Raw genomic sequence first — 17,602 nt, forward strand, 5'->3', positions numbered from 1 at the left:
TTCCGGTAGGTAACCAAGTAATAGCATATCATGGCAACAGTTCGACTTGGTTAAAAACAACAACATCAACAACGTGGAGGCAGTAGCATCCCACACACTTTCTTAGCTAAGCATCTGATCAAGTACCTGACACTACATACCCTGTATGTTACACATGTAACCAGAACATTGCACTATTCAACACAGTAACTATCTGACACATACTTATCTGACAGTGGTACTCAGACTCAATCTCTGCTAGTCAATCCATCAGTCACAAGCACACATACAAGATAATCATCCCAAATGGCATTTACCCATAAGGCTCTGGTCAAAAGTAGTGGCCTTTATAGAGGAAAATGTTCCATTTGAGACACAGACATAGTCACAGAGGTGACGTTAGGGAGGGTCACAGAGGTGACGGTCTGAGGCTCATGTCCCGTTGCTGTGTCACCACGGTGACCCGGTAGGGGTGTCGGTCTAACAGAGGTATGACATCACTCCACATGGGTTAATGCTGCATGAATTGCAAAACTCCCTTTTAACTAAAGTACAAATTTAAAATAAAAAAATAGATAAAAAACATGAGACAAAAATAGAAGACAAATAAGAACAAAGACAAACCCAGAGAACATATGAGTTAAAAAGGTCTATAAAAATACTACTATAGCTACGGTAGAAAGAGCAGCCCTGCAGGCCTCCGAGGTTTCTCTCCTGCAGGCCTCCGAGGTTTCTCTCCAGAGGTTTCTCTCCAGAGGTTTCTCTTCAGAGGTTTCTCTCCAGAGTTTTCCCTCCAGAGGTTTCTCTCCTGCAGGCCTCCAAGGTTTCTCTCCAGAGGTTTCTCTCCAGAGGTTTCTCTTCAGAGGTTTCTCTTCAGAGGTTTCTCTTCAGAGGTTTCTCTCCAGAGGTTTCTCTCCAGAGGTTTCTCTTCAGAGGTTTCTCTTCAGAGGTTTCTCTCCAGAGGTTTCTCTTCAGAGGTTTCTCTCCAGAGGTTTCTCTTCAGAGGTTTCTCTCCAAAGGTTTGGGGGCTGGGGTTACGGACTGGGGGTAGGGGCTGGGGGTACAGTTTGGGGGCTGGGGGGTACAGACTGGGGGGGGGGGGTACTGTAGTCTCTCTCTGTCTTGTCTCTAGTGGATGGGGTTGATGTCTGTACGGTGGTTGGGCAGGCCATGCACAGTGCTGCCCCCTACAGCTGTGCTGGAGGTGGTGATGTTGTTGTGCTGGATGACCTGCTGCTGGGAGCAGGCTGGGGCCGGGCTGCCTGCTGGACTGCTGTCTGGACCTGAGGGGAGGAGGACAACACATAGGGTGAGAGGACGATTGGCAATGGTGTGTGTGTGTGTGTGTGTGTGTGTGTGTGTGTGTGTGTGTGTGTGTGTGTGTGTGTGTGTGTGTGTGTGTGTGTGTGTGTGTGTGTGTGTGTGTGTGTGTGTGTGTGTGTGTGTGTGTGTGTGTGTGTGTGTGTGTGTGGTGTATCAACATGAATGGGTGTGTAGTGAACATGAAACCCTCAATAGAACAACTCTCTCTAGATGTCTGTTTATCTAAACAAACACGGTCCAACAGTTAAAAACCTCTTAATTTTCACCAAATATAGAATTGTTACATTTCTATGTACAGAATAAACCACTGAACATTGTGTTTTCCAACCAAACATCTATCATATCCTCCTTTCAGACCAACAGAATGAGGCACGTTGAAAGCGCCTCGGCCTCGACATGTTGGTTGTCTGTCTGAAAGGTTACACTGCAGCTTTTTAAAAGCCTCCACGAAACCTTCAGTTCTGAAGCACCACTGAACAGGCTGCCGCTTCTGAAGCCGGGCTAACATCCATCACTAGGCAACCAGAACTGTCAATCAAATGATCTCCATCTGCCTGCGCTCAGACCACTCGCTCCTAAGAAAAGTACTTTGAAGTTTGTTAAAGTTTGTTAAGTGCATTTAGTAGAAAGAAAAAACATCTACCATAAAAAAAAAACATTTTTTTTTATTTAACCGAGGGGTAAGCACAAATTAAGAACAAATTCTTATTTTCAATGACGGCCTAGGAACAGTGGGTTAACTGCCTTGTTCAGGGGCAGAACGACAGATTTTTACCTTGTCAGCTCAGGGATTCGATCTTGCAACCCTTCGGTTACAAGTCCAACGCTCTAACCACTAGGCTACCTGCCGCCCCATCAATCAATGTTTATTGTTGTCAGGGAAACAATAGAACATTCTATGCCGGAGCAGAATTCTACTGTCTGAAAAGGTAGACGCTTTGTAAATTGTCTGAAAGGTTATCAATTATCCACCCGTTACTGTAGCTGCATCCTATGTATGAAAAGGGTCAAATAAACATGCATTTAAAACTTTTTTATCCCTTTGAAAACATGCTTGATACATTTTCACAACATACTAGGAGGGACATCTGTACACAGACAGACTGGGCTTATCAATGCAAGTCTCTCCCAGTCAGTCAGCCCAGTCTACTCACCCTCTAAACAAGGAGCCAGTGTGACATCTGTACACAGACAGACTGGGCTTATCAATGCAAGTCTCTCCCAGTCAGTCAGTCCAGTCTACTCACCCTCTAAACAAGGAGCCAGTGTGACATCTGTACACAGACAGACTGGGCTTATCAATGCAAGTCTCTCCCAGTCAGTCAGTCCAGTCTACTCACCCTCTAAACAAGGAGCCAGTGTGACATCTGTACACAGACAGACTGGGCTTATCAATGCAAGTCTCTCCCAGTCAGTCAGTCCAGTCTACTCACCCTCTAAACAAGGAGCCAGTGTGACATCTGTACACAGACAGACTGGGCTTATCAATGCAAGTCTCTCCCAGTCAGTCAGCCCAGTCTACTCACCCTCTAAACAAGGAGCCAGTGTGACATCTGTACACAGACAGACTGGGCTTATCAATGCAAGTCTCTCCCAGTCAGTCAGCCCAGTCTATTCACCCTCTAAACAAGGAGCCAGTGTGACATCTGTACACAGACAGACTGGGCTTATCAATGCAAGTCTCTTCCAGTCAGTCAGCCCAGTCTAATCACCCTCTAAACAAGGAGCCAGTGTGACATCTGTACACAGACAGACTGGGCTTATCAATGCAAGTCTCTCCCAGTCAGTCAGCCCAGTCTATTCACCCTCTAAACAAGGAGCCAGTGTGACATCTGTACACAGACAGACTGGGCTTATCAATGCAAGTCTCTCCCAGTCAGTCAGCCCAGTTTAATCACCCTCTAAACAAGGAGCCAGTGTGACATCTGTACACAGACAGACTGGGCTTATCAATGCAAGTCTCTCCCAGTCAGTCAGCCCAGTCTACTCACCCTCTAAACAAGGAGCCAGTGTGACATCTGTACACAGACAGACTGGGCTTATCAATGCAAGTCTCTCCCAGTCAGTCAGCCCAGTCTACTCACCCTCTAAACAAGGAGCCAGTGTGACATCTGTACACAGACAGACTGGGCTTATCAATGCAAGTCTCTCCCAGTCAGTCAGCCCAGTCTACTCACCCTCTAAACAAGGAGCCAGTGTGACATCTGTACACAGACAGACTGGGCTTATCAATGCAAGTCTCTCCCAGTCAGTCAGCCCAGTCTACTCACCCTCTAAACAAGGAGCCAGTGTGACATCTGTACACAGACAGACTGGGCTTATCAATGCAAGTCTCTCCCAGTCAGTCAGCCCAGTCTACTCACCCTATAAACAAGGAGCCAGTGTGACATCTGTACACAGACAGACTGGGCTTATCAATGCAAGTCTCTCCCAGTCAGTCAGCCCAGTCTACTCACCCTCTAAACAAGGAGCCAGTGTGACATCTGTACACAGACAGACTGGGCTTATCAATGCAAGTTTCTCCCAGTCAGTCAGCCCAGTCTATTCACCCTCTAAACAAGGAGCCAGTGTGACATCTGTACACAGACAGACTGGGCTTATCAATGCAAGTCTCTCCCAGTCAGTCAGCCCAGTCTACTCACCCTCTAAACAAGGAGCCAGTGTGCCATCTGTACACAGACAGACTGGGCTTATCAATGCAAGTCTCTCCCAGTCAGTCAGCCCAGTCTACTCACCCTCTAAACAAGGAGCCAGTGTGACATCTGTACACAGACAGACTGGGCTTATCAATGCAAGTCTCTCCCAGTCAGTCAGCCCAGTCTACTCACCCTCTAAACAAGGAGCCAGTGTGACATCTGTACACAGACAGACTGGGCTTATCAATGCAAGTCTCTCCCAGTCAGTCAGCCCAGTCTACTCACCCTCTAAACAAGGAGCCAGTGTGACATCTGTACACAGACAGACTGGGCTTATCAATGCAAGTCTCTCCCAGTCAGTCAGCCCAGTCTACTCACCCTCTAAACAAGGAGCCAGTGTGACATCTGTACACAGACAGACTGGGCTTATCAATGCAAGTCTCTCCCAGTCAGTCAGTCCAGTCTACTCACCCTTTAAACAAGGAGCCAGTGTGACATCTGTACACAGACAGACTGGGCTTATCAATGCAAGTCTCTCCCAGTCAGTCAGCCCAGTCTACTCACCCTCTAAACAAGGAGCCAGTGTGACATCTGTACACAGACAGACTGGGCTTATCAATGCAAGTCTCTCCCAGTCAGTCAGCCCAGTCTACTCACCCTCTAAACAAGGAGCCAGTGTGACATCTGTACACAGACAGACTGGGCTTATCAATGCAAGTCTCTCCCAGTCAGTCAGCCCAGTCTACTCACCCTCTAAACAAGGAGCCAGTGTGACATCTGTACACAGACAGACTGGGCTTATCAATGCAAGTCTCTCCCAGTCAGTCAGTCCAGTCTACTCACCCTCTAAACAAGGAGCCAGTGAGAGCAGGGCAGTACGAGGGGAAGTGAGCCTGGTTTTCCCCTGCCTGTCTGCTGAAGCCTCACAGCACAGGGAGGGCCTTCTGCCTTCTCCTAATTACATGGAAATGTCACTCCTATCCATATCAGAGGGTGGGGTTCTGATGTCATACTCTGCTGCTGTGGAACAGTCCAATAACCAGCAGGGGGACCAGGACCAGCGGGACCAGCAGGACTGGACATGGGAGTTTGGACGCTGGTCGGCAGTCTGTGACATCTTTTTTTCAGTGGAATCTCTGCAGCGACCTGTGGTTTAGTTCTATGACTCCGGTCCACTTCTGATGGAAAAACAGGCCTCATATTCTGGGGTTGTGATGACCAGTACCAGACTTCCAGGCCGGGTGCTCTCCTAGTGCCTCTCTCCCCCACATCCATGAAACAGCCTGGCTCCTGCCAGCATCCGTACACCCTGTGTGATACACATGGCAGGATTCATATGTCCTCATAGTGCGGTGAGTGTGGGACAGGATGTCTTGACTGGCACCACCCTGGACTGAGCACCCTAACCTCAGGACTGCTTCTAACTCATACACACAGACACTGTATGGCTGGAGAACTGGGAAGGTTCTCTATGCAGGTTTAGCTGTATACTAGTGATACGGCACAGGGATGAGTGTGTGTGTGTTTCGGGGTTTTGTGTGTGTGTGTGTGTGTGTGTGTGTGTGTGTTTCGGGGTTTTGTGTGTGTGTGTTTGTGTGTGTGTGCATGTGCGTGTGCGTGCGTGCGTGCAAACAAGCTACTCACTGAGGTAACCTTGGGAGTCTTTCTGCAGAGTGGTGATGGGGCAGTCTTTATGGGTGAGGAGGAGCTGCTTGAGTTGGGTCACCTCGTTCTTCAGCATGGTCACCTCATTCTGACAACAAGCAATCAATCAAATGTGTTTAATAAAGCCCCTTTTACATCAGCAGTTTCCACAAAGTGCTTTACAGTTACCCAGCCGACACACATTCTGAGCACAATAAGAGAGATTTACTGTTAGCTGGACTGAGTGATTATCTTTGCTTGGTGAATAAATTCAGATTTTTTTGTTGTTGAATAGATTCTTGATAAAGGCAAATTTTTTATAAAAGGAAAATAGCTTGTTCAAGCCTCACTGCAAAACTCACAATAAACATTCTGCATCAATATTGCGATTAAGTGTATTATCATTGCTAAAACCATGTACAATTACAGGATTAAGATTTCAATCTTAATTGGAATTTAATAAAACTATGACAAATAAATGAACCAGCTTGCTGTTAGGAATGTCAAAAGACAGACATCATTTCAGGGGCTGGTTTTGATTTATGGTTGAAAATTGTATCTCTGAGTGTCTGCCTTCTAGAACTACAACAAGCCCCTACGGAACAACAGACTGAACTACAACAAGCCCCTACGGAACAACAGACTGAACTACAACAAGCCCCTACGGGACAACAGACTGGACTACAACAAGCCCCTACGGAACAACAGACTGAACTACAACAAGCACCTACGGAACAACAGACTGAACTACAACAAGCCCCTACGGAACAACAGACTGAACTACAACAAGCCCCTACGGGACAACAGACTGAACTACAACAAGCCCCTACGGGACAACAGACTGAACTACAACAAGCCCCTACGGGACAACAGACTGAACTACAACAAGCCCCTACGGAACAACAGACTGAACTACAACAAGCCCCTACGGAACAACAGACTGAACTACAACAAGCCCCTACGGGACAACAGACTGGACTACAACAAGCCCCTACGGAACAACAGACTGGACTACAACAAGCCCCTACGGAACAACAGACTGAACTACAACAAGCCCCTACGGGACAACAGACTGAACTACAACAAGCCCCTACGGAACAACAGACTGAACTACAACAAGCCCCTACGGGACAACAGACTGGACTACAACAAGCCCCTACGGAACAACAGACTGAACTACAACAAGCCCCTACGGGACAACAGACTGAACTACAACAAGCCCCTACGGAACAACAGACTGAACTACAACAAGCCCCTACGGAACAACAGACTGAACTACAACAAGCCCCTACGGAACAACAGACTGAACTACAACAAGCCTCTACGGAACAACAGACTGAACAACAACAAGCCCCTACGGAACAACAGACTGAACTACAACAAGCCCCTACGGAACAACAGACTGAACTACAACAAGCCCCTACGGAACAACAGACTGAACTACAACAAGCCCCTACGGAACAACAGACTGAACTACAACAAGCCCCTACGGAACAACAGACTGAACTACAACAAGCCCCTACGGAACAACAGACTGAACAACAACAAGCCCCTACGGAACAACAGACTGAACTACAACAAGCCCCTACGGGACAACAGACTGAACTACAACAAGCCCCTACGGGACAACAGACTGAACTACAACAAGCCCCTACGGAACAACAGACTGGACTACAACAAGCCCCTACGGAACAACAGACTGAACTACAACAAGCCCCTACGGAACAACAGACTGAACTACAACAAGCCCCTACGGAACAACAGACTGAACTACAACAAGCCCCTATAACTATAACAAGGGGGAGTGGCAGTATGTCTGAGTTTAGTGGAGCAGTTCTCCTCCCAGGCTGAAACAACACCAAACACATTGAAAGTGTTCGGTCTTCATGATCTGAACTATAGATAAGCAGAGACGTGAGGATGAAAGGAAAACAACTATTGGTAGAGTTGGAGAAAGAAAGAAGGTCTGGGTTGGAGATGGGTGCTACCTAACTTTTACAAGAGTTGAGCAGCATTCAATTAAATTCACTAAACTTTATTTAGAATGCTGTACATAGTGGTGCAGGCACGTACACAGATGGAGCTCTAGGGGTGCTGGAGCATCTGACCTTTTGCCCTCTTATGAAAAAAAAAGGTCTCTTTTGATTCAAATCTAATCTAATTTTATTGGTCACATACACATATTTAGCAGATGTTATTGCAGGTGTAGTGAAATGACGTTTTTTTAAAAAAATGACTTTTTATGAAATGTTTAGTGTCTTTTCAGGGAAGGGAGCAGCTGCAGGTCGCCCCTGTCAGTAGCAGAACAAGTGTTTTCACTCTGAGCACCTGCCCCATCAAAGATGTGTGGCCCTGCAGTGGAGAACTTATTTACTACATCTCCCTGCTTTTTGAACATAAAAGTCTAATGTGAAGACCTACAACACGTCCCAAATAGCACCATATTCCCTATATAAGCTCACTACTTTTGACCAGAGCTCTATGAGCCCTATGGGCCCTGGTCAAAAGTAGTGCATTAAATAGGGACTAGGGTGCCATATGGGACATAACCATCTGGTCCACATATATCCTACCAGAAGCTGCATGTTGGTCTGGGTCAGCTCTTCAGCCTTCTTCTCCAGCGACACCACCCATACTTTCCTCTTCTGTCTGCATCGCGTGGCCGCCGCTCGGTTTCTCTCCAGAAACTTCCGCCGCCGTTCGTCAGGGTCCTCGTCTACCGTCCGCCTGCGGCGCCCACCGCTAGGGGTCGGAGACTGCATCGTCTGGCTCGGCTGCATCTGCTGTGCCGCCGGTGACAACTAGAGAGAGAGAGACAGAGAGAGAGAGACAGAGAACAAGGTCACACACACAAATGAAAAGGGAAAGGAAAGGGGGAGACCTAGTCAGTTGTACAACTGAATGCCTTCAACTGAAATGTGTCTTCCTCATTTACAGGTCACTAAGAAGGACTTCAACTATGTCTCATTTCCATGTTTCATCTACCCTAACATCTCGTGAAAGTCTTAACCTAGCTGAATGGGTTGTACCCTCCTGGTTTTTACTTCTACTCTATCTGTTTAAAGTCACTATTCACAGTCCCTACTCTGCCTGTTTAAAGTCACTATTCACAGTCCCTACTCTGCCTGTTTAAAGTCACTATTCACAGTCCCTACTCTGCCTGTTTAAAGTCACTATTCACAGTCCCTACTCTGCCTGTTTAAAGTCACTATTCACAGTCCCTACTCTGCCTGTTTAAAGTCACTATTCACAGTCCCTACTCTGCCTGTTTAAAGTCACTATTCACTGTTCCTACTCTGCCTGTTTAAAGTCACTATTCACAGTCCCTACTCTACATGTGTAAAGTCACTATTCACAGTCCCTACTCTACATCTGTAAAGTCACTATTCACAGTCCCTACTCTGCCTGTTTAAAGTCACTATTCACAGTCCCTACTCTGCCTGTTTAAAGTCACTATTCACAGTCCCTACTCTACATGTGTAAAGTCACTATTCACAGTCCCTAATCTGCCTGTTTAAAGTCACTATTCACAGTTCCTACTCTGCCTGTTTGAAATTACTATTCACAGTCCCTACTCTACCTGTTTAAAGTCACTATTCACAGTCCCTACTCTACCTGTTTAAAATTACTATTCACAGTCCCTACTCTGCCTGTTTAAAGTCACTATTCACAGTCCCTACTCTACCTGTTTAAAATTACTATTCACAGTCCCTACTCTGCCTGTTTAAAGTCACTATTCACAGTCCCTACTCTACCTGTTTGAAATTACTATTCACAGTCACTTCCCTAAAAACAAAATGATGCCTATGCCACGTGCCCTCCCCCTCCCCACCACTTCTTCCCCATCTGAGGGCGTCAGTCAGTCAGTCAGTCAGTCAGGAGTAGGTGGGTGGGTGAGTGAGTGAGTAACTGGACTGATTTACAGAGCAGCCCTGCCCGCCTTGTTAAAGATGTGTCAGGACATCGTTTTCCACCGCCCACCTCCACTCAGCCTAACCCTCACAGACACACAGTCAGAAAGAGCCTGCTTTGCTTTCTAAAACCCCTCAGTATGCCCACTGACTGGTCCTGACATATACTTGGCATGGGTCAAGTGCTTTCAGTCCTCAGATCATTAGCGTTTTCAGGAGGATGGTGGAAAATACAAGTTGCTTTGATGGCGGCTGTGTATACAGCCAGTGTTGTTGTAATGTTTTAACGGGACAGAAGGATATCTTTGGAACATACATGGGGGGGGGGGGGGGGGGGGTCCTAATGGCTCAACAGTCAAATATACATTAATGGTCTTAGTTAACCTTTGGCCTTATTGTCATTTACATCACTAACTTCCATGTCAACATCACAACATCAGTCCTGGGACAAATGTCTGAATCAATGTCAAATATAGGTGAAAACCAAAGACAAGAACAATATGTATTGTTGGTTGATGTGTTCTGTCAGCTCTCCATGACTAGTGCCAATAACCCAGGCCAGTCTTATAGGTCTGTACATTATCCTAACCCTACAACACCTGGAACATGTTGTGACCACTGGGCTGACTGACTGAAGCCCTGATCTGTACATTATCCTAACCCTACAACACCTGGAACATGTGACCACTGGACTGACTGACTGAAGCCCTGGTCTGTACATTATCCTAACCCTACAACACCTGGAACATGTTCTGACCACTGGGCTGACTGACTGAAGCCCTGGTCTGTACATTATCCTAACCCTACAACACCTGGAACATGTTGTGACCACTGGGCTGACTGACTGAAGCCCTGGTCTGTACATTATCCTAACCCTACAACACCTGGAACATGTTGTGACTGACTGACTGAAGCCCTGGTCTGTACATTATCCTAACCCTACAACACCTGGAACATGTTGTGACCACTGGGCTGACTGACTGAAGCCCTGGTCTGTACATTATCCTAACCCTACAACACCTGGAACATGTTGTGACCACTGGGCTGACTGACTGAAGCCCTGGTCTGTACATTATCCTAACCCTACAACACCTGGAACATGTTGTGACCATTGGGCTGACTGACTGAAGCCCTGGTCTGTACATTATCCTAACCCTACAACACCTGGAACATGTTGTGACCACTGGGCTGACTGACTGAAGCCCTGGTCTGTACATTATCCTAACCCTACAACACCTGGAACATGTTGTGACCACTGGGCTGACTGACTGAAGCCCTGGTCTGTACATTATCCTAACCCTACAACACCTGGAACATGTTGTGACCACTGGACTGACTGACTGAAGCCCTGGTCTGTACATTATCCTAACCCTACAACACCTGGAACATGTTGTGACCACTGGACTGACTGACTGAAGCCCTGGTCTGTACATTATCCTAACCCTCAACACCTGGAACATGTTGTGACCACTGGACTGACTGACTGAAGCCCTGGTCTGTACATTATCCTAACCCTACAACACCTGGAACATGTTGTGACTGACTGACTGAAGCCCTGGTCTGTACATTATCCTAACCCTACAACACCTGGAACATGTGACCACTGGACTGAATGACTGAAGCCCTGGTCTGTACATTATCCTAACCCTACAACATCTGGAACATGTGACCACTGGACTGACTGACTGAAGTCCTGGTCTGTACATTATCCTAACCCTACAACACCTGGAACATGTTGTGACCACTGGACTGACTGACTGAAGCCCTGGTCTGTACATTATCCTAACCCTACAACACCTGGAACATGTTGTGACCACTGGGCTGACTGACTGAAGCCCTGGTCAGTACATTATCCTAACCCTACAACACCTGGAACATGTTGTGACCACTGGGCTGACTGACTGAAGCCCTGGTCAGTACATTATCCTAACCCTACAACACCTGGAACATGTTGTGACTGACTGACTGAAGCCCTGGTCTGTACATTATCCTAACCCTACAACACCTGGAACATGTTGTGACCACTGGGCTGACTGACTGAAGCTCTGGTCTGTACATTATCCTAACCCTACAACACCTGGAACATGTTGTGACCACTGGGCTGACTGACTGAAGCCCTGGTCTGTACATTATCCTAACCCTACAACACCTGGAACATGTTGTGACCACTGGGCTGACTGACTGAAGCCCTGGTCTGTACATTATCCTGACCCTACAACACCTGGAACATGTTGTGACCACTGGGCTGACTGACTGAAGCCCTGGTCTGTACATTATCCTAACCCTACAACACCTGGAACATGTTGTGACTGACTGACTGAAGCCCTGGTCTGTACATTATCCTAACCCTACAACACCTGGAACATGTTGTGACCACTGGGCTGACTGACTGAAGCCCTGGTCTGTACATTATCCTAACCCTACAACACCTGGAACATGTTGTGACCACTGGGCTGACTGACTGAAGCCCTGGTCTGTACATTATCCTAACCCTACAACACCTGGAACATGTTGTGACCACTGGGCTGACTGACTGAAGCCCTGGTCTGTACATTATCCTAACCCTACAACACCTGGAACATGTTGTGACCACTGGGCTGACTGACTGAAGCCCTGGTCTGTACATTATCCTAACCCTACAACACCTGGAATATGTTGTGACCACTGGGCTGACTGACTGAAGCCCTGGTCTGTACATTATCCTAACCCTACAACACCTGGAACATGTTGTGACCACTGGGATGACTGACTGAAGCCCTGGTCTGTACATTATCCTAACCCTACAACACCTGGAACATGTTGTGACCACTGGGCTGACTGACTGAAGCCCTGGTCTGTACATTATCCTAACCCTACAACACCTGGAACATGTTGTGACCACTGGGCTGACTGACTGAAGCCCTGGTCTGTACATTATCCTAACCCTACAACACCTGGAACATGTTGTGACCACTGGGCTGACTGACTGAAGCCCTGGTCTGTACATTATCCTAACCCTACAACACCTGGAACATGTTGTGACCACTGGGCTGACTGACTGAAGCCCTGGTCTGTACATTATCCTAACCCTACAACACCTGGAACATGTTGTGACTGACTGACTGAAGCCCTGGTCTGTACATTATCCTAACCCTACAACACCTGGAACATGTTGTGACCACTGGGCTGACTGACTGAAGCCCTGGTCAGTACATTATCCTAACCCTACAACACCTGGAACATGTTGTGACCACTGGGCTGACTGACTGAAGCCCTGGTCTGTACATTATCCTAACCCTACAACACCTGGAATATGTTGTGACCACTGGGCTGACTGACTGAAGCCCTGGTCTGTACATTATCCTAACCCTACAACACCTGGAACATGTTGTAACCACTGGACTGACTGACTGAAGCCCTGGTCTGTACATTATCCTAACCCTACAACACCTGGAACATGTTGTGACCACTGGACTGACTGACTGAAGCCCTGGTCTGTACATTATCCTAACCCTCAACACCTGGAACATGTTGTGACCACTGGACTGACTGACTGAAGCCCTGGTCTGTACATTATCCTAACCCTACAACACCTGGAACATGTTGTGACTGACTGACTGAAGCCCTGGTCTGTACATTATCCTAACCCTACAACACCTGTAACATGTGACCACTGGACTGATTGACTGAAGCCCTGGTCTGTACATTATCCTAACCCTACAACATCTGGAACATGTGACCACTGGACTGACTGACTGAAGTCCTGGTCTGTACATTATCCTAACCCTACAACACCTGGAACATGTTGTGACCACTGGACTGACTGACTGAAGCCCTGGTCTGTACATTATCCTAACCCTACAACACCTGGAACATGTTGTGACCACTGGGATGACTGACTGAAGCCCTGGTCTGTACATTATCCTAACCCTACAACACCTGGAACATGTTGTGACCACTGGGCTGACTGACTGAAGCCCTGGTCTGTACATTATCCTAACCCTACAACACCTGGAACATGTAACCACTGGACTGACTGACTAAAGCCCAGTATATATGTTAGGGCAACCTAACAGAGTAAAGGCCTAAACTCCCCAAATGAGTGTGTGTGAGGTATTTAAGTTTAAGGGTGAAGCTCTGGAGTCCTGTTTCTAAACAAGCCCTGAGGATCCTTTACGCCAGACAGTTTACAACCACCAACTGACCCTCCTGACCGCTGAGACTGATCTGCAGCTGACCAACCTCGATGGAAAAACTGACCTTTGTGTCTGTTGCCAGGTAACTAACCTCTTCTTGGCAGTATGGCCACGGCCCACGGCTGAAGGAAAATGTGTCTGACCAGCCCCGGCGCTTTACAGTGAATTTGTAATGTCATTTCCTCTACTGCATTTAAACCAAACCACTAATGGCTGTCTGTCTACCAGACTGTTAAAGTACAGGACTGAACTGTTATGGTTTGGGTTAAAGTAGGTGCTTTTGGCTTCACATGTGGTTTTAGTAGGTACTTGACATGCTTTGGTTTTGTGACAAACCTTCATAAACCTCTGTCTATACATGAATGGTTCTGATATTTACCTACCTCTACCTCTGTCTCCGGTACCTATGCTAGGGGAAATAATCACTTGTGAGTGCTAACCTGTGAATGTGACCCTGGTCCAGAGTGAAGTGGAGGGTGGGGTGACGTCTGGTGTGAGTGTCCAGAGTGGAGGTGAGGCGGGGGTGAGGTCTGGTGTGGGTGTCCAGGGTGGAGGTGAGGCGGGGGTGAGGTCTGGTGTGGGTGCCCAGGGTGGAGGTGAGGCGGGTGGGAGTTGTGATGGGGGTTGTGGCCCTGTGGGTGGTGGTGCCCGCCCTGGCTGTGGCCGCTGTGGTGATGGTGGAGGTGGTGCTGGTAGGCGTGGCTGTGGGGCGGAGCCGGCAGGTGCTGGTGAGGGTGGGAGGGGTGAAGGTGGTGGTGGCCGCCCCCCTGCTCCTGCTGCTGCCGCGATGACATCATTTCCATCATGTGACCCATGCTGTTCATGTTGCCGTTGGCGATGGCTCCCGGGTGGTGTGCTAGCGCCGCCTTCAGCCTCTGTATGGAGAAGAACAACAACATGGCCATGTTTCTATCATTCACTGGGATTAGGGACAGGAGTTCTTCCTGGTTACTATTCCAGACCATAGAGTTAAATGATTCATCTCTTTAGGCTTTGTCTGTTTGACAGTCTATCATTGAGTTAACTGGAAACAGGTACTGTAGGTTATTTGAAAGTGTGTTGACTATTGACTGTGAGACAATACACTGCTGCATTCATCTTTATACTGTACATCCACATGTCACGGCTGAGATACAAACCAGAGCTGAGCCTTGACAGCCCCTCACCCTCTCTCTCTCTCTCTCTCTCTCTCTCTCTCTCTCTCTACTGCATTCTTACTTTCCATCTCACTCTTTCGCTCGCTCGCTCCCTTCCCTCTCCTATCCTCTCTCCAGGTCTAACGGATGAGGGATATGTCTGTCTGTCTGTCTGTCTGTCTGTCTGTCTGTCTGTGTCTGTCTGTCTGTCTGTCTGTCTGTCTGTCTGTCTGTCTGTCTGTCTGTCTGTCTGTCTGTTCTATGTTTACTCATGGGGGCAGGTTTGTTGCTTTAACCGTGTGGTCTACTTAAGACTGAGAGGCTCTGAGAACTGGCCAAGATCTGAGACCAGAGAGAGAGAGAGGAGGAGAGAGATGGGACAGTGAGAGTGTGAGAGAGAGAGAGAGAGGAGAGACAGTGAGAGAGGCAGAGAGATGGGGGGAGAGAGAGAGAGAGAGAGAGAGAGAGAGAGAGGGGAGACAGTGAGAGAGGCAGAGAGATGGGGAGAGAGAGAGAGAGAGAGAGAGAGAGAGAGAGGGGAGACAGTGAGAGAGGCAGAGAGATGGGGGAGAGAGAGAGGGGAGACAGTGAGAGAGTGAGAGAGAGAGAGAGAGAGAGAGAGAGAGAGAGAGAGAGAGGGGAGACAGTGAGAGAGGCAGAGAGATGGGGGCAGAGAGAGAGGGATTTTCAAGGTGCTCTTGTATTCCTGGTGTTTACCAGTCCCACCACACCACTCCTCAAGTGTCTGTTTGTTTGGGAAGACACTTAAAGAGACAACCCCCAAGGAAAGGGAAAAATCGCCCACTCAAATCCGAATACAAACATACAAGTTCCAAAACGTGTCTGCTGCACTCACTGCACGTCTGATCTGCTGAGAACTAACTCAGTCATAATATTAAAAAAACATGTCTGCACCTTTTCATATTTCTGTTCCATTTGGGAGGAGGTTTTGGAATAACAGTGTGAGAGAGTGTTGAGTCTGGGACTGCCACTGTAATGACTGTAGTGGATTGGCTGGGGCTGCATTCTGAAAGGTGCTCACTTAACATAAAGAGGAACTGTACTGTAGCTTTACAGTAGTGTTAATGGGATTTTCATTATTGGCACAAAATCTATAAACTTACTAACTAAAATTGTCAATCCATTCAATTCAGTTTTGTCAGTCTTATGTTGCCTGCTAACTCTCAATCTCCTCTCTCTCCATCTCCTCTCTCTCTCGCTCCTGTCTCTCTCTATCTCCTCTCTCTCTCCATCTCCTGTCTCTCTCCATCTCCTGTCTCTCAATTCAATTCAATTCAAGGGCTTTATTGGCATGGGAAACATGTGTTAACATTGCCAAAGCAAGTGAGGTAGATAAAATATAAAGTGAATATATAAAGTGAAATAAACAATAAAAATTAACAGTAAACATTACACATACAGAAGTTTCAAAACAATAAAGACATTACAAATGTCATATTATATATACAGTGTTTTAACAATGTACAAATGGTGAAGGACACAAGATAAAATAAATAAGCATAAATATGGGTTGTATTTACAATGGTGTGTGTTGTCTCTCTCCATCTCCTCTCTCTCTCCATCTCCTGTCTCTCTCCATCTCCTCTCTCTCCATCTCCTGTCTCTCTCCATCTCCTGTCTCTCTCCATCTCCTTTCTCTCTCCATCTCCTGTCTCTCTCCATCTCCTCTCTCTCTCCATCTCCTCTCTCTCCATCTCCTGTCTCTCTCCATCTCCTGTCTCTCATCTCCTCTCTCTCCATCTCCTCTCTCTCCATCTCCTGTCTCTCTTCATCTCCTCTCTCTCCATTTCCTGTCTCTCTCCATCTGTTTTCTCTCTCCAATGTCCATCTCTTCCTTTACCCCTCTCTCTCTCTCCCCTATCTCCCCCGTCTCACCCCCCACCCCCTACCTCCCAGCTGCTGTCAGTCAGTCAGTCAGTCAGTCCAGTCTGTCCATGCCTCCTCCAGGCCTCCTCCTCCAGGCCTCCTCCTCCAGGCCTCCTCCTCCAGGCCTTCTCCAGGCCTCCATGTCTCTTTAACAACCTTCACATTCATGATTCCCTGGGTCACCACGCCAGAGAGAGAGTGAGAGAGATAAAGAGCACATCAACCCTCTCCTCCTCCTCCTGCCTCCCACACCCCTCCCTTCCTCACTCCTCTCTCTCTCACCCTCCTTCAGGGGAACTCTAGCTGTCTCAGATGAAGGATTGATGCACGCAGCATGCTCCACACACCACAGTAACATCTTAGCAATGTGGAAAACAAAACAACAGTATCTCAGGTATTTGATGCACACAGCTGGCCTGCATAGTTTACGATGTAGGAAGTTTTGAGTGACAAGTATGGGCCATTCATCATATCTAGGTTGTCATGTACTGTAGCATCCCTTTCTATGGGACCAGTGAAACCATCAGCCTGTTAAGCCTGTTTCAGTCTGTTCCTGGCACAGCCATAGAGTTTATATCTGCCTGTCTGGCTCTCATCTCCTACTGTACTTACTAGGAACCACCTGACAGTATCGGGATTTATATCAAAGGTTAACCAATGTCATGGTCCTCTTAGCAGTGTTTCCTATATCCATTGGATAGATCAGTGCTACCTGATATTACCTTCATAGATCCTACTGCTGTCATGGTTCCTATTCTTCATATTACCTTCATAGATCCTACTGCTGTCATGGTTCCTGTTCTTCCTATTACCTTCATAGATCCTACTGCTGTCATGGTTCCTGTTCTTCATATTACCTTCATAGATCCTACTGCTGTCATGGTTCCTGTTCTTCATATTACCTTCATAGA

The 17,602-nt window shown here is 47.4% G+C and overlaps 1 protein-coding gene across 1 annotated transcript in view; it reads right to left on the reverse strand.

Moving 5' to 3' along the window:
• Window positions 1–1,020: 1,020 nt before the first annotated feature.
• The window catches only part of LOC139404918 (cyclic AMP-responsive element-binding protein 5-like), a 43,117-nt gene continuing 26,535 nt past the window's right edge, over window positions 1,021–17,602 (reverse strand). Inside the window, exons 3-6 of the mRNA XM_071147457.1 lie at window positions 14,109–14,543; window positions 8,156–8,383; window positions 5,583–5,691; window positions 1,021–1,262 (exon numbers count right to left, since the gene is read on the reverse strand). Of these exons, the coding sequence (XP_071003558.1) occupies window positions 1,108–1,262; window positions 5,583–5,691; window positions 8,156–8,383; window positions 14,109–14,543 (927 nt within the window). The 3' untranslated portion in view covers window positions 1,021–1,107. The remainder of the gene's footprint in view (window positions 1,263–5,582; window positions 5,692–8,155; window positions 8,384–14,108; window positions 14,544–17,602) is intronic.

The sequence above is a fragment of the Oncorhynchus clarkii genome, unplaced genomic scaffold (assembly GCF_045791955.1).
Source record: "Oncorhynchus clarkii lewisi isolate Uvic-CL-2024 unplaced genomic scaffold, UVic_Ocla_1.0 unplaced_contig_2926_pilon_pilon, whole genome shotgun sequence".
NCBI lineage: Eukaryota > Metazoa > Chordata > Actinopteri > Salmoniformes > Salmonidae > Oncorhynchus > Oncorhynchus clarkii.